This window comes from Phascolarctos cinereus, unplaced genomic scaffold, assembly GCF_003287225.1.
Source record: "Phascolarctos cinereus isolate Bilbo 61053 unplaced genomic scaffold, phaCin_HiC Scaffold_2;HRSCAF=192, whole genome shotgun sequence".
NCBI lineage: Eukaryota > Metazoa > Chordata > Mammalia > Diprotodontia > Phascolarctidae > Phascolarctos > Phascolarctos cinereus.
Genome location: NW_027555625.1, coordinates 250,930,299 through 250,957,043, shown reverse-complemented (window position 1 = coordinate 250,957,043; position 26,745 = coordinate 250,930,299). Strand labels below are relative to the sequence as shown.

The window sequence follows — 26,745 nt, the reverse complement described above, 5'->3', positions numbered from 1 at the left end:
AATAAAATTCCCATAAGCCAAATTCCTAGGCTCTTGAGTTCTCATAGCTCCATTTTCTAATCCTGTTTATATGCCTTCAGGGAAAAATCATGAGAAGACAGTGAGAATGGCCTGATTGGTGAAAAATCCAGGCTTGTTTCCAAAATAAATGTGGGAAGTTAGAAACTAGAGTTCTGGGGAAGTTCAGTACCATCTTGGGTGCATGCAGGGGTGGGGATGGGGGGATAGTTTATAGGTTATATCATAAGAATGCAGCATGTTCTTCTCTAAGAGAACTTTGAGAGCTGGTGAATTAACCTATCTATAGCAAAATTTCATTCCAACCATCAGCTGTCCTGCATGCATGAATGAATGGAAACATAGTTTTTAATTACTTTCAAGATGACAATGTCTGGGCATGCTTGTAAAGAGACCTAGGGTTCCCAGGTCATTGGGAAGGATTTGTCAGCCTCTGGTTCAGCTTCCACCCTGCCTTTTGTTCGACTGTGGAACACACTTTCTGTAACAGAACTTGAGAATTTTTGTATCCAGCTCCCATGTGGATTCAGGCCACATGGGATCGTACTCCCTTGATGCTCCATTCATATGTGTTCTTTTCTTTTGGGAACTAATGGCTTCCTTTATGTTCTAGTTGCTGAGCAGGGTGCGTATTCAGATTCTTTTGTTGATGCCTTCAACAGACCTGAAGCCAGAGGGAATTTAATCTGATGCAGATTCAGTGTCATGCAAACTGTTTTTTTTTTTTTTTGACTTCAGCTTAGCGATTCCAGGCTTCAGGTCAATAATTTCAGAGCCCTTAAAATGATCTGGTTTCTATAAAGATGATATATAACTCCCTCATCTTGGTGGGGCAGTTCCCCTGCCTCAGGGCAGAAGTCAAGGGCTTCAGGTGTTTCAAGATGGCTTGGTTCAGAGGGCAGAGAAGCATCCAGCAGGCATTGTGTGTGGTTTTCCTTTCAGGAAATTGTCACCATTGTGGTTTTTGGAGTGGAGTACTTTGTGAGGATCTGGGCTGCTGGCTGCTGCTGTCGCTACCGGGGCTGGAGGGGGAGACTGAAGTTTGCTCGAAAACCCTTCTGTGTCATCGGTAAGGACTTCCCCAAGGGGGCAACCTCGGGGGAACAGGGAAGACCCGGAGATGGGAGTAGCATGTGGGGGCTGATCGCTGCTGCAAAAAGAGTGACAGCCTCCCCTTCCTCCTCCAGCCCACATCTTGTCAGGCAAGGAACTGGCATTTCTTGTAAGGCTGACTAAATTCATGACGTCACTACCATGACATTGACATGGATTGTTCTTTGTTCTTGGTAAAGAGACCTCTGTGAGGGGATCATATGGAGAGGAGCAAAACACAGGGAAGAATCCCTCTATTGTGGTCTGGGCACTCCTAGCTTTGGATGAACCAGTCAACCATATGCAGATGTAGAGAAGGAACAGGACCATTCAGAACCAGAAGTCCAGGCCCCTTTGGAGAGACATTTGTGGGTGGGACCAGTGCAGAGTTACCTGATCTATGATAAGCATAACGAACAAATAAATGAAAGAACAGTGACACTGGGAACTTGTCTTTGATGGATTTGAAAGGAAGAGATGACAAGATCCTAGCTTTAGAGCTAGAAGGGACCTTAAAGGTCATTGATACCCTCATTTTACAGAAGAACTGAAAGCCAGAGTAATCAGATGACTTACCCTGGGTCTTACAGGGGCAGCTAGGTGGGCTATGGATAGAGCACTGGGCTTGGAATCAGGAAGACTCATTTTCATGAGTTCAAATCCATCCTCAGACACTTATTAGCTGTGCGACCCTGGGCAAATCACTCAACCCTGTTTGCTTCAGTTCCTCATCTGCAAAATGAGCTGGAGAAGGAAATGACAAACCACTCTAGTATCCTTGCCAAGAAAACCCCAAATGGGATCACAAAGAGTGGGATGTGACTGATACAACTAACCACCAACAAAGACAACAATAAAACTGGGGCATACAACTTATATGTGTCTGAGGCAGGGGTTAAGTCTAGGTTTTCCTGACTTCAAGTGTAGTTCTCTATCTGCTGTTCCACAGTACCCCACATGGAGACTGATGGTGGCATCCACTTGGGAGGACTTTAAAAAAAATTTGTTTTCCATTAACAAGCATTTTTCTCTCCCTTCCCTTCCTCTCCCCTCCTGTTGAAAAAAAAAAGAAAAAGAAGCCCCTTGTAACAAACACGCATAGTCAAGCAAAATAAATTCCCATATTGCCTATGCAAAAAAATGTATATATGTCATGCTACATCTCTAGTCCATCACTAGGAGATGGGTAGCATTCTTCATCATCAGTTCTCTGGAATTATGGTTGGTCATTGCATTAATCAGAGTTCTTTATTTTTATAATGTTTTTATATTATAAATTGTTCTCCTAGTTCTGCTCACCTTATTCTGTATTAGTTCATACAAGTCTTCCCAGGTTTGTCTAAAACCAGTCCCTTCCATCATTTCTAATAGCACAATAGTATTCCATTACATTCATATACAATGATTTATTCAGCCTTTCCCTAATTGATTGACACACCCTTCATTTCTAGTTCTTCACTATGGCAAAAAGAGCTGCTCTAAATGTCTTTGTGCAGAATGATATTTTCCCTCTTTCTTTGAGATTTCTTGGAGATATAAGCCTAGAAGTGCTATTGCTGGGTGAAAGGGTATATACTGTTTAGCAATTTTTTAGCCACAATTCCCAATTGCCTTCCAGAATGGCTATACTGGACTCTTTAATGCATGGTTTTGAATCAGACCCAACAATAGGAAAGTGCAGTTCTATGCACAGAAGCCTGTATTGGGAGCTACAGGACCTTGCCACTTTCTGATTATGTAACCTTGGGAAATAACTTCATCTCTGGGGGCCTCAGTCTCTTCATCTATCAAATGAGGAGCTTGAATAATTGACCTTAAAGGTTCCTTCCACTTTTAAGTCTATGAAGATGAATGGTTTTGAATAGCCCTAAACATTTATCTGGATTTGCTCTGGACCATCACATCTATATATGAAGTTCTTCCGGAGTGAATTTGGATCCACTTCTGATTAGAAGTCACAGAAAAATATAGTAAAAATAATAAAAATAAAGAACTTCTTGGAGCATTAGACCCAGCAGATGGCAACTCTGAGATAGAAAAAACCCCAGGGATTCCCAATGTATGGAAAGATTTCCATAGATATTTTATTTTCTAGATTTAGAAGTAGAAGAGACCTCAGAAGCAATCTAGCACACTCCCTTTACTTTACAGATGAGACAACTGAAGCCCAGGGTGATTATGACTTTCACCAAGGTCATCCCAGTAGTAAATGCCAATAGTGGGATTTGAACCTAGGTACTTTGACTTCACAGCCAGTGGTCTATGGACCATCCGATACTACCCACCTCTGCTTGGGGCCTCTATCCTGCCAGCCATCATGGAGGAAAATGAAGGAGCTCATTTCCCAAAGCAGAGATTTGACCCAAGCCCATGAACGCAGGAGGGACAGGTAGCACTTGATCTTACAGATTGTTTTTGTAATCTCCTGCATAGACATCATGGTGCTGATAGCCTCAATTGCTGTGTTGGCTGCGGGATCCCAGGGCAATGTGTTTGCCACTTCAGCCCTTCGGAGTTTGAGATTCTTGCAGATTTTGAGGATGATTCGAATGGATCGGAGAGGAGGGACCTGGAAACTCCTTGGTTCAGTGGTGTACGCCCATAGCAAGGTAAGCCCTGAAACAGCTGAGAACTATCTTAGGAGATCATGCCCCGGTGCTGAGTATCCAGAGCTCAATCAGTGTTAATTCTTCCTCTGTGGGGGAAAAAAAGGAACAGGTTAAACACCATGTTCATCACATTTAAATAATTTCTTGCACTGAGGATTGTTGTGGCTGCTCTGATTAAGTAACTTGCCTATAATCAGCATTTCTTCTCATTTGTCTGGGTGGGGAACATCTTTTCCACTCTACCCAGTCTCCTGTCAGCCAAGATCCTGAGGAAGGGAGCCTGCTGGAGAGATAGAGGGTTCTCATGTTGTGTGGGTCAGTTATCCTATCCCCAAGTCAGATTTCCTTTGCTCCTCCATTCACCATTCCTCTTTTACATTTGCTGGACAACGGAGCATCTTAGTAAAATACAACAATAAGTTATCCTCTGTTTCTTCCTTGAAATGTTCATAATGTTGTCAAATACCATGGAACTTCTTGCTAACTCTGTTAACCCTGAATCTCTGAGAATGGTGATGGCTGTCCTTTCCTATGACTTTAAGGTAGACTGTTTAACCAATGGAGTGGTAACCATGGTGCTGAAGTAGGCTCGCGCTCTCTCTCTCTCTCTCTCTCTCTCTCTCTCTCTCTCTCTCTCTCTCTCTCTCTCTCTGTCTCTCTCTGTATAGATGCTATTGATGCCTCTAAAGGGAACAAAGTGATAAGGTCCAGTGGAGTCAGTGTGGTAGAAAATAAGGAAGTTATGACTGGGTGGGAGTTAGGGGACCTGAGTCCTAATCCTTGCTCTACTGTTAAGACCTTGGACAAGTTGCTTTCTTTCTCTGGTTCCCTGTTCCCTTACTCATCAAATGAAAAGGATGGACTCTAAGGCCCTTTCTACCCCTGTTGCTTTGACATTTTAGGATGATGGTTGGATTCAATGGATCTGGAGATTCTGAAGAATCAGAATCTCAGAGTGGGAAGAGAACTTAATCCAATCCATGAGACTCTCCTTTGCTTGAAGACCTCCAGTGAAGGGGAACCGCCAGCCTCTTGAGGCAGCCCATTCCACTCTGGGGCAGCTCCAATAGTTAAGAAGTTTTTCCTTACATGAAGCCATAATCCCATTCTTTGTAACTCTCCCTCCCCCATTACTTGTACTTCTATCTTGTGAGGAAAAGTAGAACAAGGTCTTTTTTCACACAATGGTCAGTTGGCTAACATTTATTAAGTTCTTACCTTGTGCTGGGCACTGTACTAAGCACTAGGTATACAAAGAAAGACCAGTCCCTGCCCTCAAGGAGCTCACATTCTAATTCTTAAAGACATCTACCATGGCCCTTCTTTCCTCTCAAGTCAAACACCTCAGTTCCTGACTGGTGATTGGAGGTGGAGAACCTCAAACATACACTCCTTTATAACCAGCTAGGCCCCAGGACCAACCTCTGTTTCGACCATGAGGCAAAATCAAAGACTTGGGAGGCAGTGACTTGCCCAGGAGTGACACAATTAGTGTCAGAGGCGGGATGCAAACATGAGTTTTCCCTTTGGCTCCAAGTAAAGCACACTTTTCATGACACTATAGTGTTTCTTTCTATGCGGTACTTATAGTTAGTTCAGCGTATAACACGTTACCTCTGTGGCCCATCAGGCCTTCTTATATATGGCACTATCTCCCATCTTTATGCCTTTATGCTGTCTACATCTAATATGTATACTCAAAAGAGTAAAGGAAGAGGGTAGGAAACTACCCTCTGTCTCATAGAATCTCTGTCATCTTTCTAGACACAGATAATGTACTACCTTCAACATGAAGCTTTTCCTGGTACCCCCAACTATGAGTACCCTTTCTTCCTAACTGCCTTATAGTTAGTGATTTTAAAATTTATTTATATTTATTCTGTATATACTTACATATGCACTTTTTGTACTGTTAGAATGTAAATATGCTCCTTGGGAGAAGAAAATGTTTCACTCATTGTATTTGTATGCCCAACACCTGGTACAATATCTGGCATGTAATACGTGCTTGATAAATTACTGATTTGGTCTTGTGAATGGCTAGGGTCCTGTTGATCTCTATAACTCAGTGAATATCTGTGATTCTGTGGATAGCTATGGTTATATAGCTTCTGCCTTTGTATCTATTTATCTTTCATTTGTACTTGGATGTAATTTTGAAACCTGAAACTTAAATAGATTTCTATCTGCAAGATCATTTTAAACTGATATTTCATTAACTTCCCCATCAACCCCCACAAATTAAAATGTATTAAAGGCAGAAATGGATATTTAAGAAAAAAATACAGTGATTTCCTCTTCAATGATCGAATTACATTTCCCCTTCAATTATATTTTTTCCATCCACTGCGCCACCTAAAGGCAGCTAGATAGCACAGGAATGAGTGCTGGACCTAGAATCAGAAAGACCTGAGTTCTAATCCTGCCTCAGACACTATGATCTTGAGCAAACTGTTTAACTAACCATTGTCTGCCTTGGTTTCCTCATCTGTAAATGGAGGATAATAATAGCATCTCCCTCACAGAGTTATGAAGATGAGATAACAGCTGTAAAGTATACTGTGAATCTTAAAGCACTATATAAATGCTATTATAATCAGGATTACCTTTCTGCAGGGTGCATTTGGAAAGAGTGCAAATATTTCGGTTAGAGGATTTGTCTTTGATGCCTGGCTCTCCCACTTACTACCTGTGTGACCTTGAGCAACTCACCCAACCTCTATGGGACCTCAGTTTTCTTATCTGTAAAATGATGATCTGTGACTATGTGATCCTAAGATCAGTTTGAATTTGAATGTGAAAGCTCTCGACCATTTGAAACAAATGGTGTGAAGTCGTTTGGAAAAGGACAAGAATAGAAAAGCAGAGACCAATAGCTTGAATTTGTTCCAAGGCATGTAAATAGGAAAACCAGAAAGCCCAGCTCTTGCTATATATTTAGATATCCCAGCAAGGGTGTGTGTGGGGGGGTGAAGTCCTAAGGGTCTCTCCTGCCTTTTTCTGGCAGGAAGCCAAGACCATTGTTATAAGTCCCAGAGGCTAATCTGGCAGGTGTTCATCCAATGTGCCCCTGGGAGTGAAGCTGCTTCTGTTAGTCTGTGCCAGCCTGTGGAGTGCTATGAAAGGTGTCCTGTGGGCCATAAGCAATTGGATAACAGCTTCCTGCAGGGTGTTCCTTGGCAGAACACATGGGACCGCGTGGCAAAGGTTGTCTTTTCTGGTCTTCTCCCCAGATGGATGGTCTGAATCTCCTCATTAGCTGGAAAGACTCAGCAAAACAGCTGTCATGTGATACCTAGGTTATAATTTTGTATATTGTCTTTCTTGCAGGAGCTGGTCACTGCCTGGTATATCGGTTTCCTCTGCCTCATTCTGGCCTCCTTCTTGGTGTACTTGGCAGAGAAAGGCGAGAATGATCACTTCGACACCTACGCGGATGCACTCTGGTGGGGCCTGGTGAGTCAGTGATTTTGCCCTCAACTACTGCTCCTGAGGTGGCAGTCAGTTCAGAGAAGAGAAGGCTTGCGTATGTGTAATGCATGGCCCAGTGCCCTCGGTTCCCACACGCTGACCAGGTCTAATCCTGGGGTCTATCTAAGGGCAGTGAGGTGATGCAGTGGAAAAAGTGCTGGGCCTGGAGTCAAGAATTCGTCAGATCAAGTCCAACCTCAGATACTTACTAGCTGTGTGACCTTGGGCGAGTCACTTAACTTCTGCCTGCCTCAGTTTCCTCAACTGTAAAATGGGGTTAGTAACAGAATCTACCTCATAGGATTGTTGTAAGGATCAAATGAGACAATATTTGTAAAGCACTTTGAAATATTTATAAAGCACTTTGCGCAGTTCCTGGCACATAGTAGGTACTACGTAAATGCTATTATTATTATTACCACCCCTCAAATATCATCTTCGATTTGGTTCATTACTGCACCCACAGTTGTAGTTTTATATCCAGACCTGTGATTTCATTGGTGTGGGAAACTCTTGGTAAGGAAACTCCTCCAACCCATCGTAGATCAGTAGCTCTTTGGCAATTTAGAGTTATGAGGACCCAAAGGTTGAGTGATTTGCCCAGAGTGACATAATCAAAATGTATCCAAATCAGGACCTGAACCCATGTCTTCCTGACTGAGAATCTGACTATCTATTACATCATGCTTACCAGAGTTTATTCTGAGAAAAATCTCAGAATATAGGTTGTATCCATACATTCATAGATATGAAGAAGAGGGTTCTCAGTTTCTATACTAATATGAAATATAACTATCTATCTACCTGGTACACAACAATTTTTAATCCATCCCACTGGAAATACAGCAAATGCAAAAGACTCACAGGAGCCCTTCAATAAATTCAGAAAACACACATGTGGATTCACAGTAGCCTCAAAATAATTACTAATAATGCATCTCCCATTCTGGTGAATCCACTTTGCACAGGCTTCCCATTCTCATAGCACTATTTTTGATTTAGATTTCTCCTGGAAGGGAAAAACACTTGGAGTTGCTAGATAGGCAAGCTCCCTTCCACCAGACTTGTACCATGTGAATACCTCATTGCAATAATGGAGTGCGAAGTCCAAAGCTCCAGTACCTTTTGTCCCTTGATTCTGTGCCACCCTACACTGGAGGATCATTTCCACGATTGTCTTGTCTCTCTACTGTGTGTGGTACCAAAGAAATTCCCCTTCATTTAATAGATTATTTGACCCCTGAGCCCTTGAACTTGGCATTGCCCCCATGAAGCAAGCCCTTAGGCTGGCATTGTCCACACCCTACCCCCAGCCCTATGTCTTACTTGAAGGGTTGATTCTAGGATTGTACTGCCCATGAAATTCTTTTTCTTTTCTCATGTTCCAGTTCTTTCTCTGGATTCTGAGACTTAAACTTAAGACATCTAGAAAGGCAACTCTCAGGAACTTTTACCTCTTGACTATGTGGCTCCCCTTTCCATGGCCACCATATGCCTGAGTCATGCTATTGCCTCTCCAGTGTTCAGGCCAGGAAATCAACATTGTACAGAAACTCTCCTCTTCAGCCATGTGGGTGAACAAGTGCATATGTTTCTGCCTCGTGGCCACTAAACTCTTTAGGCGGGATTATTCTTAAGTCCAATTCTGTTCTTATCTCTGCTGGGTTTTCAGAAGAAAGAGAAAAAGAAGGGCCCAAAGAGTTTGTATGGTTCCTTATATTGGCCAGATCAAAGGGGTAGAAGTTGGAGAGATGGGAGTGACTTCTTCCATGACAATCAGTCTCATAAGAGTGTGAGTCAACTCCTTCATCTTGGGGGCAGTGCCCTTAGTGAAGTCCAACCTCCAGGAAGCACTAAAGGATTTGCTCATACACTCAATATGAGGATTTAACCAAAATAAAATATAAAAAACATGTCACCCTCTAAGATCATCAAATTGGATGGGGAACTGTCGTGATCAACCCTTTCCTTACACATGTTTAGTGTATGTGACAAATATGACACATCTTTCATTCTTTTTTCTGTTATTGCCTCCTTCTCCTCATGCCTTATTAGTGAAAATATATCATTGGCTGTAATATAGGTGTCATTTAGAAAAGAAGGAATCTATAGATGCATTCCTCTTTCATCTGTGGGCACGCCAGGAAGTTTCTCTGGGGACAACTTTTGGTCAGCCCGTGGCTATGCTAGTGAAGAACCATTCTGAAACTTTCCTAATTCTTTCCAAGGCACATACAAGGAAAGGAGAAAGGCAAGGGTGTCTTTGGGGTCAGTTTTGTTTTCCCTTGTTCCTTATGAGATGTGCCAGTTGGTTGGATGTGTAAGGATATGAGTGAGAGAATGTGATTTGAACCTTTGAGATTGTAGTGACAGGAGATAAATTGATTATGTTATTACTTGATACATGTTTGTTGACTAATTGACTAATTACTTATTTAGGTTTTACTCTCTTACTTTACATATATTCTAATACAACTTGATAACCTATGAAAGAATAGGAAGTACACCATTTAAAAAAAGCAGCTAAAGGTACATTATGTAACCAAACTCCAGCCTGTTTGGAACAGAACTCTGTAGAGTTACTTCTGCACATTGTCAGTATCCTGGTACTATTGACTGCCAGCATCCCTTGGGAATGCCTGAGAGAATAAGGGAGGCTTTAGGTGTTATTAAGTATGCAGCTGCCACTGACCTCATGACAGAGTTACTACCACCCAGTACCTTGATGTATTTGAGCAGCTAGGTGGTACAGTTGATAAAGTCCTGGGCCTGGAGTCAAGAAAGACTCATTTTTCTGAGTTCAAAACTGGGCTTAGGTATTTACTAGCTGTGTGACCTTGGGCAAGTCACTTCACCCTGTTTGCCTCAGTTTCCTCATCTGTAAAACGAGCTGGAGAAGAAAATGGCAAACTACTTCAGTATCCTTGCCAAGAAAACCCCAAATAGGGTCACTGAAAGTCTGACATGACTGAAAATGACTGAACAACCAGTCTTGATGTACTTTCACCTTAGACCTCAGATAACTCACAGTCCAGCTCAATTCATACAACTTTCAAGCCCCTTCTCTCAGTTGAGGACCTTGCTTCATACTTTACTGAGAGAACAAACATTTGATGAGAGCTCTCTCTTTGCCCCTATTCTACGTAGCAAAACCATTGACTGACATAATCCACCATTGCCTCCTTTACTCCATTCTCTGAGGAAGAGGTAGCCCTTCTTGCTGAGGAACATCTTCTCTACTTTCCCTTTGCATTCCATTCCTTCCCGTATTATCCAGCTGTCCTGGCTTTTTAATCTTTCATTTCCCCATACATATTGTCTTTTGCCCTGTGACCTTTGAATATGCCCAGGTCTCCTCTATCCTTAAATAACCCCTCACTCTATCCTACCATACCCTGGTAACTTTGGAAAGAGCAATTTCAGTTGAGTGATGAGGTTGTACACTAGATTCAAGGTGATGAGCAGCGAGTGAGAGGAGAGGAAGCACAGACAATGTATGGAGACAAGTTTTTCTGGGAGAGAGAAAGCAGGCAGGGCAATAGTTTGAGAGTATGGTAGGGTCAAGTCCCATGGCCTTTTCCCAGTCCTCTTCCTTCTTTACCTCTCTATCACATTTGATGCTCTTGACTACCCTTTCCTCCTAAATGATCTCCTCTGAGTTTTCATTATACTGCTCTCACTCTTGTTTCTCCTCCTACCCGCCTGACTATTTCTCAGGCTTCTCTACTGGATGATCCTCCATGGCATGCCTCCCAACTGTGGCCCTCTTTTTTTCTTTCTCTACACTATTTCATTAGTTCACTTTTGATGAATAAATTAATTTTAAGGGATCAACTATCTTCTTAGAGATGATTTCCAGGTCTATATATATGCAGCATTAATCTCCATCATGAGCAACAGTCTCCCCTTAACAACTACCTATTGCACATTTCCAATTGGTTGTCTCATAGGTATTTCAAACTTAATTCGTCCATAACAGAACTCATTGTCTTTCCCCCTAAACCCACCCCTCTTCCTAACTTTCCGATTTCTGGGGAGGATACCACCATTCTCCTAACCACCTGTGTCCAAACCTCAAAGTCACCCATAACACCTCATTCTCCTTTATCTTGCATGTCCAATTTATTGTCAAATCTTATCAATTCTACCTCTACTGCACCTCTCAATCTGTCCCCTTCTCTTCAGTCATACGGCCACCACGCCATTTCAGGCCCTCAACTCCATTTTATCTGGACTATTATTTTAACTTCCTTATCGACCCATCCATCTGATATTCAGTGTATTCCTAAAACCCTAATCTGACCATGTCACTCCTCTGTTCACTCCAGCGACCCTTTGTTGCGTCTAGGACCAAATACAAACTCTTCTATTGGGCATTTAAAGCTTTCCACAGCTAGACTATAGCCTATTTTCTGGGTTTATTACTCATTAATCCCCTTTTATGCATTCTATGTACCAGCCAAAGTGGCCTACAGGCTGTTCTCCCAGCCCCCATCTCTGTACTATTGCACAGCCTGTCCACATGCTTAGAATGCAGCCCTTTCTCACCTTCTCCTTTTAGAACCCCCAGTTTCCTGCATAGCTCAGCTCAAACACCTCCCCCATGTACTACCTTTGCTGTTCCCTCCCCTGGTGTTAGTCTCCCATCCTCGAGTTACCTCATATTTACTTTGTGTGTGTGTATACATACATACACACATCTACATACATACATATACACATAAATATGTGTATGTTGTCGTCTCCCTCTGCCACCTCTCTCCCAGTAGAATGTAAGATCTTTGAAGCCAAAGATTTTTTTTTGGTCTTTCTATCTCCAGCCCCTAATAAGCTTAATAATTGCCTATCACGTGCTTGGAACACACAATACAACGGAATGCAATTTTAGACACATAGGAACAATCACCCAGGTAATCAGACCCCCCAGAACTGCAGTTCTCAGTCACAAAGAGGTCTCACCAGGCTATTTTGGGCTCCTTTCTACCACAGATATATGGCACAACCCCCAGATCGAAGCCTGGGCTCTCCCCGCTCTTATTGACAAGTAGCTTCAGCGTGGAAGAGAAGCAGGTACTCTTGATGGCTCTGTTGAGTGGCTTTTGTTTTCCTGCCCCACCAATCACCTGCCTTAACTTCTTATGTGATATACAAACACTCTACAATGTATCGTCATTCTAGGAGAGCATTATTAGAGGAGGATTTGAAACTTAGATAGGAAAGGTATCTTGGAGGCCATTTAGTCCAACCCCTCATTTTACAAATGAGGAAACTGAGCTAAGTGACTTGCTAAAGGTAGTAAGTACATGAGGGAGCTGAAATTTGGAATCTTTTGACTATAGCACAAAGTGGGCAGTGATGACTGCCCCTTGCTTATTGGGTAATTGCTGTTGATAGTGTCTGTGGTGAGACAATGACCAGCCTATGTCACCTAGTGGTATCAAACTCAAATGGAAATAGATTCCTATAGGCCTCACACTGACTTGGAAAACCACAAATTAACATTGTCTATGTCGTATTGTGTTTTTATTTATTTCGATAAACATTTCCAAATTACATATTAATCTGGTTACTTGTTACTGGGAGTTTTGTCAGCCATTTTTAGCCTATGGGACTGAAATTTGATACCTCCTAGACCCATAACCTTTAAAAGAGCTGGTCAGGGGAAGTAGACTTGGGCCCAAGTGGCAGCTGAATTAAAATAAACCTTGCTAGGGGGTGAGGGATGTAGGTCAAGCCTAGTAACTGAAAACACAGTCGTCCATGTGGATGCAACTCACCCTTTCTAAAGGCAAAGAGGGAGCCTAAGCTGTTGAAGAGTCTGGGTTCCAAAAGGTCCTGCACGATCTGCAATAATTTATGGTATGTGTTTCACTCAGTTATCCTATTTGTTGCCTCATTCTTATATAACCTTATTGTCTTTTCGAGAACTCATAAGGTTGCCGATTAGGCTGCCTCTAACAAGGTTTTTTGCAATATTTTCCAAGCATTGAGTACAAGGTAACCAATGTGTATGGTTTTTTTTCCCACCTCGCTCTTCTTCCCACTGAGGCTACAAGTAGCTAATTAATTTGATCTTTCCTATAACCCCCAGTCTCTAATGCAGAGCTGCCATTTCCGAAATTTCTGAAGAGAGTCTTCCTTTTTAGAGGGAAAGGCTGGATAACCCAATGTGTCAGGTCTGACCTATGCAAATATATTTGAAATTTAAGGGAATATTTTGTTCACTTCTTCTACTGCTGGATTCATTTGCCCCATTTGTGTTTCTTTTTTTTTTTAATTTAGTATTTTATTTTTCCCCAATTACATATAAAAACAATTTTCAACATTCTTTTTAAAAACTGAGTTCCAAATTCTCTCGCTTCTTACCCACTTCCCTCATTGAGAAGGCAAGCAATTTGATATAGGTTATATCACAGGTGAGGAACTTGTGGCCTTGAGCCACCAATGACGATCTAGGTCCTCAAGTGTGGCCCTTTGACTGAATCCAACCATGTGTTTCTTGAAAGACAACTTGGCAAGATGTGATCAGTGCTATAAAAGGGGTATTGGACAACGTCCTGAGGGACTTCAGAGGAGGAAGAGGTCACTTTGGGCAGGGATTGGTCATAAGAAGTTGTAATGTCCAAATAAGAGGCAACGTAGTGTCAGAGATGGCTTCTGACATTCTTCCAGATCTCATTCTATAATCCCTGGAGACAATAGATGTGAAAGGGCTCCTTGAAAAATATAAAAGTTTACTACTGAACCCAAGCAGCTGTAGTTATGTCAGTTATTTGAAAAGCTGGAAAACTGAGAGAAATCAGTTGTTTTTAGTGCTTGGTCTCAAATGCACCAAGAACACTGACTCAGAGCCCTATAAAAGCCAGGAGAAAAGAAGCAATTTTTTCCCCCCAAAATACAAATCACCTAAAGTGGTTGTTGGTTTTTGAATTTTACCACTTGAAGTCATAATTATATAAAATGTGGTAATTAGTTCTAGTCCAATGAAAATATGCAGTACAAATTTGAATAATGCAACCACTTCACATGGAATATTTGTACTTATTGGATCCATACTTGTACCTATATCCCAGGCTGGACCACTAGGTTTTCTTATGTTCCTATTTTACTGAGATGACAGCAATCCTATGTGCTTTCACATCTGTGATATCATTTTTTAATGGAATAAATTTATATGAGAGATAAATTGGTCTCAATGTGCCCACTGAATATATTGAGAAACTGAGGCTTGGGGCCTCCTGACCAGTGGCTTAGATGGAAACCTTGTCATGCTAGATCTCCAGTTCTGTCATGATCTAGCCATCAGACCATACTGCCACCTTGTGTGTAGATAGCAGCTCATCCTTGGAATTAACCTCTTGGCATTCAAGGCTTTCCTCAATTTTACCCCAACCTACCTTTCAAAATATAATTGACCACTATATTTCTATGAAATTTTTTGCTTCCATCAAATTGGCCTACTCTTTGTGCCTAATCCACCATATATGTCCTCACACTTTCATTGAATGCTCTTCTTCATTCTTTGTATTTATCCAAGTCCTACTTCTTTAAAGTCTAATTAAACTTTAACTCTTTCGTGGAGCTTTCCCTTACTGCTCTCTCTTTCTTTTGAGGCAATGATGGGGAGGGAGTGACTTGCCCATGATAGTAGCTACACAGCTAGTAAGTGTCTGAGGTTGGATTTGAACTCAGGTCCTCCTGACTCTAGGGCCAGTGCTCTATCTACTGTGCCACCTAGCTGCCCCAATGATCTTTTCTTCTTAAGAATTTCTGCAGCACTTTTTGTTTGAACAATATTAGATCCTGTTATTTTGTATTGAATGTTTTTTTTTAATGTATTTCCTCTGCCTTTCCTAATAAGCCTCCCTGAGGCCAGGAACTATGTGTTATACCAAGACAGAGCACTAGTTCTAGGCCATAGGTTCCACATGGAAGGCACCATCTATCTCTTCTTCTCTGCCTCTCAAATTCCTCATCATCTGTCCATGCTCCCCTTACCTGAGCTTTGGTGCCTCTTCCCAATCAAAGCTTCCTCTGATTCCCTTGCTATTAGTGATCTCTTCCTTCTCAAATGACCTCACATCATACTTAACTGTGTCAATGCAGCTATGTGACACAGTAAATAAAGCAATGGACTTGGAAACAGAAAGAACTGGGTTCAAATCCTACCTGAGACACTGGTGAGTCACTTAACCTTTCGTAGCCTCAGTTTCTTTATCTATCAAATAGGGATAATAATAGCCCCTACCTCCTAGGATTGTTGATTAAATGAGATAACATATGGAAAGTACTTTGTAAACCTTAAAACACTCTACAGGGTGTCAGTTGTGAGAATGGAAGTCAAGAGAAAGGTTAGGGATGGATAAATAGAACTTAGAATCATCAGCAGAGACATGATCATTGAACCCAGGGCAGCTGATAATCACCAAGTGAAATAGTACAGAGGGAGAAGAGGGCTCAGGACAGAGCCTCAGGGCACCCACAGTTAGCAGGTATGACCAGGATGAAGATTCAGCAAAGGAGGCTGAAAAGGAATGATCGGACAGGTAGGAGGAGAGCCAGGAGAGAACAGTGTCACAAAAAATGTAGAGAGAAGAAAGAATCAAAGTGAACAACAATTGAGAAATCAAATTGACAGTGTCAGAGGCTGCAGAGAGATCAAGAAGGATAAGGACTGAGAAAAGAGTATTAGATTGCCAATTAAGAGATCATTGGTAACTTTGTAAGGTGTTGTTTTAGCTGAATGATAAGGTCAGAAGCTAGACTGCAGAGAATTAAGACAAGAGTGAGAGGAAGGGAAATGGAGGTACCTCTTGTAGATGGCCCTCTCAAGTTTGGCCATGAAAGGGAGGAGAGATATATAAGATGAGAGCTAGCAGAGATAGATGGATCAAGGCAGGGTTTTTTGAGGATTAGGGAGACATGGACATGTTTATAGGCAGGAGGGAAGCAGCCATTAGGGAGACATTGAAGATTAGTGAATGTAGAGATGCCAATGGGAGTAATCTGCTAGAGAAGATGGGATGGAATGGAATCACTTATGAATACAGAAGACTTTACCTTGGCAAGGAGAAGGACCACATCTGCCTGTGAGACAAAGGTGTAGGAGAAGATAGTGGCAGACAGCATCTGGCTGATGTTAGCTGAGAAGAAAAGGAGAACAGGGAGCTATCAGTGAATGGCCTCAATTTTGGGGGGATAAAATATGAGGCAAAGTTCTTTGCTGAGGGGGTGAAGGGAGTGGAAGCCATGGGACATTTGAGGAGGGATGAAAAGGTTTAGAAAAGCTTCTGTGCTGAGTGAAATAATAACAATAGCTAGCACTTATACAACATTGTTAGGAATGTAAAATATTACACCTCTGTTTTCTTATTTGATCCTCGCAACAACCCTGTAAGATAAGTGCTTTTATTATCCCCATTTTATAGATGAGGAAAGTGAGGCTTAGAGGTAAAGTGACTCAGGGCGACACAGCTGCTGACTAAAGCGGAATCTGAACACTGATCTTCCTGACTCTAAGTCCAATGCTCTATCCTCTATGCCACCTAGCTGCCTATTAGCCCACCTGTATACATGTATACACACATATACACAGAGATTGATTTGATGGTCGTATATAGACATAGCCTTAGCTGCAAATTTTCCAGATAAACTTTATTTGAAAGTGCAGTTGTCGATGATGCCTCCCTGTTCTCTCAGGTGTGAAATGAGATGGATTCATTTATAATTCATTTGCCTGACGGGCCATGTCGGGAAGATGGATGGTGTTTTTAGAAAACATGAGTGTGATTGTTACAGAGGCTAGAAGAGAACACCAATGATGCCCATTGTATGACTGGGGCTCTGTAGCCTTTCTGACATCCTATCTTTTCTGTCTCATTGTATGCCATAGTCTTTGGGAAAGTTTCTCTGTCTGTCTGTCTCTCTGTGTCCCTCTCTGTCTCTCTCTCTCTGTAATTCAAGTTCTATTCTATGATAACAGAAAAGTCTAAGGCATCTAAATAATGAGAACTCCTTTCTGTAATCTGGAAGGTTGGTATGCTTTCAAAGAGACCCTGTTTGGGTGTTTGTTTGTTTTTTAATATGAAACAAGGGCAGAAGTTTGTGCTACTGAAAATTCTTTTTTCCCCATTTTATTTTAAAAAATCTGAACTTAAACGCTAAATGAAATGAACATTTCCATATACAGTATAGAATAGAATAAGAGGATTGTATATGAAGCTGCTAATCTCTAGTAATTTAGAGTTTACTTTCTTCTTAAGCGTATATAATAAATTCAACATATAGCTTTCAAAGCTGTCCTGCTTTTCTGTGATTCCTTCTGGTATCTTCTTTTTTGGGGAAGAGGAAAAGAAATAAGCATTTGTATAGTCCCTATTATATGTTGGGCATTATGCAGAGTGCTTTACAAGTATTATCTCATTTGATCCTAGTAACAATTTTGTGAGGTAGGTTCTGTTGTTATCCTCATTTTATAGTTGAGGAAACAGACTATCAGAAGTTAAGTGACTTGCCCAGGGCCACACAGTAAGTGCCTGAGGCTGGATTTGAGCACCCATTTTCCTGACTCTAGGCCCAGTGCTCTGCATGTGTTCTTTCATGAAAAAAAACAAACTTAGAGCACTGCTTCATCCCACTTGTCTCTCTTTACCCTTCCCATCTACTGGAAAAAAGAAAAGAAAAAGAAAATCCTTGTAACACATTTACATAGTCAAGCAAAACCAATTCTCATATTATCATTGTCCAGAAATGCATGTCTCATTCTACATTTTGAGCCCATTGCCTCTCTGTCAAGAGGAGCAGCATATTTCACCATGAGTCCTTTTGAAATCCTGGCTGACCAAAGGTGTTTGCTTTACATTGTTGTTTTTATTTTATACATTGTTCTCCTAGCTCTGCTCACTCTGTATCAGTTCATACAAGTCGTATCTACTGAGGAAATTTTCCTGTTTTTAATTTGATGCTAAGTTTAGCAAACAGTCTTGAAAAAACCAGTTTGACTATCCGATGTTTGTTGTTCCAGATTACTTTGACTACCATTGGGTATGGTGATAAGTATCCTCAGACCTGGAATGGACGACTATTGGCTGCTACTTTCACTCTTATTGGAGTCTCCTTCTTTGCTCTCCCTGCTGTGAGTCACTTCCCTTTGCAAGACAGGCATGCACACTGAACTTCTCCCATAGGATGAGCCTCTATAAGAGGCCAGTGGGCATGCCCACCTCCATCATTTCTCTATACCTTCGTGTTGATTGCATGGGAGATACAGGAACTGGTTTCCAGACCTTAGACAACGAAACCAAGAAGTTATAGTACTTCGCGGGGTGAAGCTTGGGTGATTGTGATTTCTATTCCTCTCAGCCACATTTCCCACCATCCTGAGGAGATGCAGAAGAACCCCTTTGATCTACCCCTGAATAGTTACCTGTACTATACTCAGTTTTACAAATTACCTTGACTCAAATAGAGGAAAGGAGGTAGATTCATCAAAGTTAGACTACCCACTTAGGAGAGAGCTCTAGTCTTATGCTACCTGACAAGGTCATAAAGATAGCCTTTGATTCTTAAAGGATATTCCATCAGAGACCAAATCCTGGAAGGTCCTACCAAGCTAGAAAGGCTTTAGTATAGACCTGATTATAAACTATGGGTCTTTAGTTTAAGGATCAGCCTCGTTAAATTTGCAGTGGCTCATTGCTAGATAATTGACCACAATTTGCTGAGTTTAGTGGATAAGGTGCAGAACTTAGAGCCATGAAGACCAGGATTCAAATGTAAATTCCTCCTGTGTGACTCTGGACAAGTCACTTAATCTCTCCGTGACTCAGTGTCCTCATCTGTAAAACAAGGAAGTTGGACTTGGTCTATAAGGTCTTGTCTAGCTCTAACTCTATAATTTTATGAAGACTGTTAGAAACATTCCAGGTAGGGAATGTTTTCTGCCTTGGTGGAGGCAAGACCGATCTTGATGAAATCACAAATCCCTGAAGTAAGTAGCCACTGAACCACATTTCAGCTCTCACTTAATCAGGTTCTCTGTGGAGGTTAGTGATTGCCATCTTTTTTGGGAGGAGAGAAGGGGAACCTGTGGTTTCCTCAGTGTGGGGAAACTTAACGGTGTGGAAACTACCTCCAATGATGCAGAATCAATACAGCCTGGTGAGTTGTCTGTAACTTACAGCCTTAAAGAGTTGCTTGGGAATATTAGAAGACTAAGTAACTTGTGGTCACACAGGTAGTAGGTGTCATTGGAAGGATTTGAACCCAGGTCTTTATGACTCTAAGGACAGCCTCTATCCATTGACTCATGTTTTCTTTTGAATGGGAATGTAGAGAGCTGAAAAGTTAGACTGAATTACTGAGTATCATTTTACAGACCCCAAATTATCAGAATTTTGAAGGCTTTTTGTTGAGCCATCCTTTGATCTAGTAATTTTCTACTGTTTTGGAAGTTCTCTTCTCTCCCGGTCTCTTGCTGTTCCTTTTACAAAATATACTACCAATGGGAATAGCTTTAAAATCCTGGAAGTGATCAAAAGGATTGCCATGCAAGTTCTAAATAGTTTGGCCTCTTCTTTTCACATTTTGTCCTAAGAAGCCATTTTTGGACTCGTAGGAATGAATTATTACATCAAGGAGTTCTGCTGAAGGGGACAAAGGTGGACAGTTGAGGTATTTTGGAGACTGTGTAGGATGCATGTTGAGCTACTAGGAGGACAAAAGGCAGATAGAGAATCCAGACATAAAACTGGAATTATGAAAGAGCTCTCCTAACTTGGCCCATGACAATAAATTTCTGAATTTCAGGGAATTTTAGGTTCAGGGTTTGCTCTGAAGGTCCAAGAACAGCATCGTCAGAAGCACTTTGAGAAGAGACGAAATCCTGCAGCCGGCCTGATCCAGGTAATGCCAGGGTTCCTCTGCAATGCAGACCAGGTGGTTGGTCTGATCCCTATGAAGCTATAAAAGTAGAGTCTTGGTATGAATGAAAGGAGCAAAGAGACATGAGCTCTTTAAGTTGTCAGAAGCCTTAGGATGGAGTCCCTCTGGTAGTAGCATAACAGATGGGTGGTATAGCCCCTGGAGTGCTGGACTTGGAGTTAGGAAGAGTTTCATTCAGATCCTGTCTCTGACACTTATTTACTAGTTGTACGATCCTGGGCAAATCACTTTGTTCTCTCAGCTTTGGTCTCCTCATCTGTAAAATGGGGAATATAGAACCTATCTTACAAGGTTGTTGTGAGGATTAGATAACATATGGAAAACACTTTGCAAGCCTTAAACTGCCATATAAATGCTGGACCTGTAATTTCCTCAATGTAGAGAAGTTCCTGGTGAGTAAACTCCTACCCCTGCAGATTGACACCCTCTTGGCAATTTATTATCTTGGAGAGTTGCCTGAGGTACAGAAGGGTTGAGTGTAAGTGACTTGCCCAGGAAGGCATGGCCAGTCTGTTTCAGAGGTGGGACATAAACTCGATTTTTTCTTGACTCCAGGGCTAGTTTGCTATCCACCACCAAACACTATCTCTCCTCTGTGGTATTATTAATATAAATAATATTAGGTAACTTTATATAACATTTTGAGGTTTGTAAAGTACCACACATTTATGTTATTTCATTTGATTGTCACAACAACTTCATGAGGAAGATGCTATTATTGTCCCCGTTTTATAGATGAGTAAACTGGGGTAAATTGAGAGAGATTAAGTGACTTGTTATGCAGTTAATAAGTACCTAATGTGAGATTTGAACACCAGTCTTCCTGTCTCCAAGTACAGTACTCTATCCACTGTAAAATGCCATTTCCCTTTTTTGGATCAACTCTCTTAAAAGAGAGACATGAGATTTCTTGGGCTAGAACATTGCTCCAAGTTCCCTTAGGGGGAATGGACTTTCCCCACCAGTAGAGTTGGGAATAGGGTGCCTTAAACTGACAAAGAAAATGCATCCAAATGCTGTGATACTTTGAAGTGAAATCAATATCCCCAAGTTTAGAAAGAGTTCATTGAATTATATTGCTTTCATCTGGATTTGAGCCTGGTTCCTAGAGAGAGGAAATGGAAACATGTCATAGTACACAATAGCCTTCTGCTCTTAAAAACTTTTCAAGTTGTATACTTCCTCCTTGGAAGTGAGGCTAAGCCCACCCTGGTCGCTCCCAACTCTCACCTTTCTTTTTCAAGCGTGGTTCTACTACAAAGAACACATGCTAATTTAAGGTGGCCACCCAGCCTCCTCTCAGTACCATAGGGACCTTATGTTGCTCTAGTGTCCTGGGGATAGTAGGATCTGGAACTGTCTGGGAAGAGGTTGAAAGTTCACAAAGGCACCTGATTCAGGGTCATGAATTACTTTTTGATGGTGATGGGTAGGTGCATGAAGGGCTTATTACGAAAATTTTAGACAAAGGTAGGAGAGGATATGTTTTCTTATTTCTAGTCTCTCTCCCATGCGGGGGTTTAGAGTTGTTTTGACATAATTCAAGGTGGGAATAGATTGGACCAAGGGTCTGAGGATGGGAGACCGATGGTATTTTGGAGGAGTGTGTGGAATGTGCTAGACAGCGTAGGGGAATTGGAGCTGCCTGAAAATAAATGTATAAAAATCATCTCGTGAATCCTGGCAGATGCCTTAAGTTGATCCGTGAAAATTCAGGCAGATTTAATTACTGCACAGTGCAAACAAAATCATCAAGTGGGTTGTGTTTTACTTGACTTGGTTTTGTACAAATTAGATGAAGTTTATGTAGAAATTTTGCTGAGACTAGGGATATTGGTAGTATAGACAGATGTCTACCCTAAGGAAGCCTGAAAACTGGAAATGGAAAGGTTGGCACATTATACTTACTACCTTTATTCAGAATGTTTTCCTCTTTCTCTTATAGCAGTAGCTATCATAGATGGGACAAAGTAAAGGAGAGTTTAAGTTGACCCTCATTTCCCCAAACAGTTGGAGGGTGGTTTCTCACTTGAGTGAATTGCATTGAATTGAATTTAATGAGTCTGTCTGCTGAATCCTGTCCTAGGCTTTGGGGTGATAGGTCTAGAGATGAAGGTGAGACATGGTCTCCAGGGGCAGCTAGGTTGTCCAATGGATAGAGCTCCAGCCTTGGAGTCAGGAGGACCTGAGTTCAAATCTGCCCTCAGATACTTGACACTTATTAGCTGTGTGACCCTGGGCAAATCAGTTAACCCCTACTGCCTCACCAAAAAATGCAAAAACAAAACAGAAAAAGACATGGTCTCTGCTCTTGGGGAACTCACAGTCTAACTGGAGAAATAGAACTTCTCTGCACACAAAATGAAGGATGGTATAAGGCACACTATAACCATGGACCAGAATATGGCACACAAGCTAAGTGCTTGGAGAAGGTAGGACTTGAGGTGATCCCTGGATGATGGGTAGGATTTGGATAGGGAGAGAAGGGAGGTGAAGGAGAGAGAGCATTCTAGGTATCTGTAAGGGGAAAGGTTGGGCATAAGCTATTAATCCCAATGTAAAGAAAGGTAAAGAAATCGCTCCTCAGTGCTTTGACATCTTGGAAGGGCACAGGAGAACAGTCCTTTTCAGTCTTCTTACCTCTTACACCTCCTCTCTCCCTCATCCCAATGTGCTCTTGGATACAATAACACCGGCCTTGTTGCTGTTCCTCAAATAAGACACTCCATCGCCCAATTCTGGGCGTTTTCAGTGTCTGTCTCCCATGGGTTGACTGCTCTCCTTCCTCTTCTCTGGTTTCCCTGGCTTCTTTCAAGTGTCTATTAAAACCCCATCTTTTACAGGAAGCCTTTCCTAATCCCCCTTCACTCTAATGCCTTCGGTCTTTGGATTATCTCCAATTTATCCTTTGTATATGTATATAATGCATCATCTACTCCATTAGATTCTGAACTTTTTGAGAGAAGGGACAATCTGTTGCCTTTCTTTGTATCCCTAGCACTTTGCATAGTGCTTGGTACATAGTAGGTGCTTAATAAGTTTTTATTGGCTGAGTGACTGACTGGTGTGGGCAAGACTTTTTTTTTTGAGGCAGTTGGGGTTAAGTGACTTGCCCAGGGTCACACAGCTAGTGTGTGTCTAAAACTGGATTTAAACTCAGGTCCTCCTGATTTCAGGGCCAGTACTCTGTTTACTGTGCCACCTAGCTGCCCCAAGACTTTTTATTAGTATGCTTGCAGTCAATGGAGAAAAGTTGATGCAATTTCTTTTGCTATGTGCAAGGAGCTTGCCCTGGCCAGCACTGGACTTAAAGAAATGAAAATAGCTGATGTTTATAGAAAACTATAAGGCTTATAAAGCATTTGGAATACATTATCTCATTTTATCTTTACAAGATTCTTGTGAGGGAGATTATGCAAGTTGTTATACTGTTTATAATTATACAAATTATGCTATTATTGTATCCATTTTACAGGTGAAGAGCCTAGGACCTTTCTCATTTTTGCACAGTTAATCAGTCGGTTGGTCAACTGACTGATTTTTTAAAGTTTTTAAAGCATTTTTTAAGGCATTTACTATGTGCCAGGCACCGTGCTAAGCTCTGGGAATAAAAAGGACGACAAACACAGTCAAGGAGTTCAAATTTTAATTGGGGGCGGGGAGATAACATGCAAACAACTACATACACAAATGCAAAATGTATAAAGAGTAAATGAGAAGTGATCTTAGAGGGGAAAGCACTGGGAGGAAGGTGAAGAAATAAGGAAAAGCCTTTTGTAGAAGGTAGAATTTGTGATGAGTCTTGAAGGAAGTCAGAAGGCAGAGGTGAGGAGGGAGATCATTCCAGGTATGGGCACAGCCAGTGAAAAGGTGTTGACTGGGGAGTGTTGCTTTTGAGAAAGAAGGCCAATGTTGCTGGGCTGTGGAGTATGGGGACATACTGGGCGCTAGAAGTGGGATTCAAACCTGTGTCTCTTCTCATTTGAGAGCCAGTGCTCTGTGACTCCATGTTGCTTCTCTAAGCAGAGCCAGATGGTATCCCTGGTTCTGCTAACCATGTACCATTGGGCAAGTTCAATCACTTATCTCACACTCTGCTTATCTGTAAAATGAAGGGATTGGACTAGATTGGACTAGTTTTCACATTCTCTGATTTGCAGTCTGTCTGTGACTTAAGATGCTTGGCTTATGACTGTCCTTTCTCTGTGTTCCATTTTCTTGGCCACAGTCTGCTTGGAGATTCTATGCCACTAACCTCTCTCGGACAGACCTCCACTCAACCTGGCAATACTATGAGCGCACCGTCACCGTCCCCATGTACAGGTACCACCATTAAATCCTGTCCTTGTTGCCCTTCTGCCACAGGGAACAAAAGTCCTATGATGCTTTTCACCCCCAGATGATTTGGGGTTATAGTCCTTAGACAGCCTCCTTGTGGTGTTGCATTGTTTTTCAATTCGTCCTTAACTCTGTTATTTTGTTTATGTTTTTATTTTTATTTTCATTAAAAAGCACATATGTTTAAGATTTTCTGTGTAAGTTCCATGGTATTAATTTTGTTCTTTGCTTATATTGTCGCAGTTGTTTTCACCTTTATTTCTCTGCCCCCGTTTTCTTTTGTTGTTGTTTTCTTCACTGTTAGTTGCATTGTGTTGTGGGCTGCTTTGGCAGCATGAGAAGAAAGATCCCCCCCTCTCCCCAGAGAGCTGCCCTGGAATGGAGGTAATGTTCCTCAGCCTAGTCCATGCTGGTGCTGAATTGTGTTCTCTGCCACGTGTGTGAACTGCCCACTCTGGGCCTTTTGCCTCTTGACCCTTTTACCCCTCCCCCATCAAAGGGGCTCTCTCTTTGCCCAATCTGGGGTTGTGGTGGGAGGGCCTCTACAGAGATGGACTGGCTTTAGAAATAGGTTTCTTCGTTTTCTTACAATTCCCTCTCTTGGAGAGGGGGAAACTGCTAGGGTGGCTGGGGTGATCTCCCTTGACTACTGCATACAGGGATCAATGAGACCATCTGGTATCTTGGGTTTGAGCCCATATATGCTTGGAATCTGAAATCTACTCAGAAGGAATTTTATACCAGGATGGGCCCCAGGCCAACATTCTTGAATGGAAAATAGACATAGATACCAGACAGACAGATAGACACAAATACCCCCCCCCTTCCAGAGGAGGATTGTTCAAAAAAGGTAAAAGAAGCTTAACAATACTGAATTTGGAATTATTAGATCCAATAATATTAGCAGTCCACCTAGTGGAACTCCCTGGAAAATTACCAGGACCTATATCTCTCTCTATTCTGGCCCCATTTTGTAACTGGAACAGGCAGCAATGTTAGTCTCAGAGTGGGTTCTGTTTCTTTAGGGGGAGATGATGGTATTCCTTGAGGAATCCAAACAATAGTTCTTAGTACCCATCATTCACCTTCCTGTCCCTAAGCTGGCTTGGAGCAGTGCTCCATTTTGACTGGCTGAAGGGTTGGTATTAGGCACATAATTAGAATTTCTCTGCACCTGAACTCCAAAACAACTGGTGACTAAGTGGCTTAAAATAATCAAATGTATTTCTTGGATTAGCAAGAATTTCTCAAATATCCTGCTGTCTCCCTGGGGCTTATTTCCGTGGCTTTTCACTGCTAGTTGAGCCTTAAAACAGGATGTGTACAAATGTTTGTGGGGATCCCCTGACTTTAGAGATGGGTGGTAAGATTCCTAGAAGCTCAGTTTCTACAAAGTATCCGGGTGGATTTCGAATTATTAGACGCAATGATACTAGCAGGCCACCTAGTTGAGTGCCCTGGAAAGGGATGAAAGAAAGGGGAGAAGGATCTATTAAAAGCAATTTCCACACCTCTTCTGACTTTTTTTTTTGTGGGGTTAGGATTCCAGTGTCTAATATCCTCTGGAGTATAACTCTTCTTTCATAGGGGAACAGGAACTCATCACACACCAAGAACCTGGGCCCTTTGGGCTGCAGTTTACTGCCTCCAGTTGTGTAGGTGCCTGTGTTTACCCCGTGGACTAATTTTCTTTGTTCTGTTCTTTCCCCCTTCCCCACTGTCCCTGACTTTCTTCTTCTTATTCCATTCTCTCTCTTTCTCTTTCCTTCCATTTCTTTCTCTCTCTCTCTGTCTCTCTCTCTCTCTCTCCTCCTTTCTCTCTCCCTTCCTCCTTCCCTTCATTCCTCCCTCCCTTCCTTTCTTCTTCCCTTCTTCCCTGTCGGCCTCCTTTCTCTCTCTCTCTCTCTCTCTCTCTCTCTCTCTCTCTCTCTCTTTCTTTCTCTCTTCCTTCCTTCCTTTTCCTTCCTTCCTTCCTTCCTTCCTTCCTTCCTTGCTTGCTTCCTTCCTTCCTTCCTTCCCTTCCTTTTCCTTCCTTCCTTCCTTTTTCTTCCTTCCTTCCTTCCTTCCTTCCTTCCTTCCTTCCTTCCTTCCTTCCTTCCTTCCTTCCTTTTCCTTCCTTTCCTTCCTTCCTTCCTTCCTTCCTTCCTTCCTTCCTTCCTTCCTTCCTTCCTTTTCCTTCCTTCTTCCTTCCTCCTTCCTTCCTTCCTTCCTTCCTTCTTCCTTCCTTCCTTCCTTCCTTCCTTCCTTCCTTCTTCCTTCCTTCCTTCCTTCCTTC

The 26,745-nt window shown here is 41.9% G+C and overlaps 1 protein-coding gene across 1 annotated transcript in view; it reads left to right on the top strand.

Annotated features, from left to right (window-relative positions):
• The window catches only part of KCNQ2 (potassium voltage-gated channel subfamily Q member 2), a 146,923-nt gene that overhangs the window by 91,472 nt on the left and 28,706 nt on the right, over positions 1-26,745 (top strand). The window contains exons 3-8 of the mRNA XM_020981581.2: positions 961-1,087; positions 3,544-3,719; positions 7,050-7,175; positions 18,214-18,324; positions 19,998-20,093; positions 24,361-24,455. Of these exons, the coding sequence (XP_020837240.2) occupies positions 961-1,087; positions 3,544-3,719; positions 7,050-7,175; positions 18,214-18,324; positions 19,998-20,093; positions 24,361-24,455 (731 nt within the window). The remainder of the gene's footprint in view (positions 1-960; positions 1,088-3,543; positions 3,720-7,049; positions 7,176-18,213; positions 18,325-19,997; positions 20,094-24,360; positions 24,456-26,745) is intronic.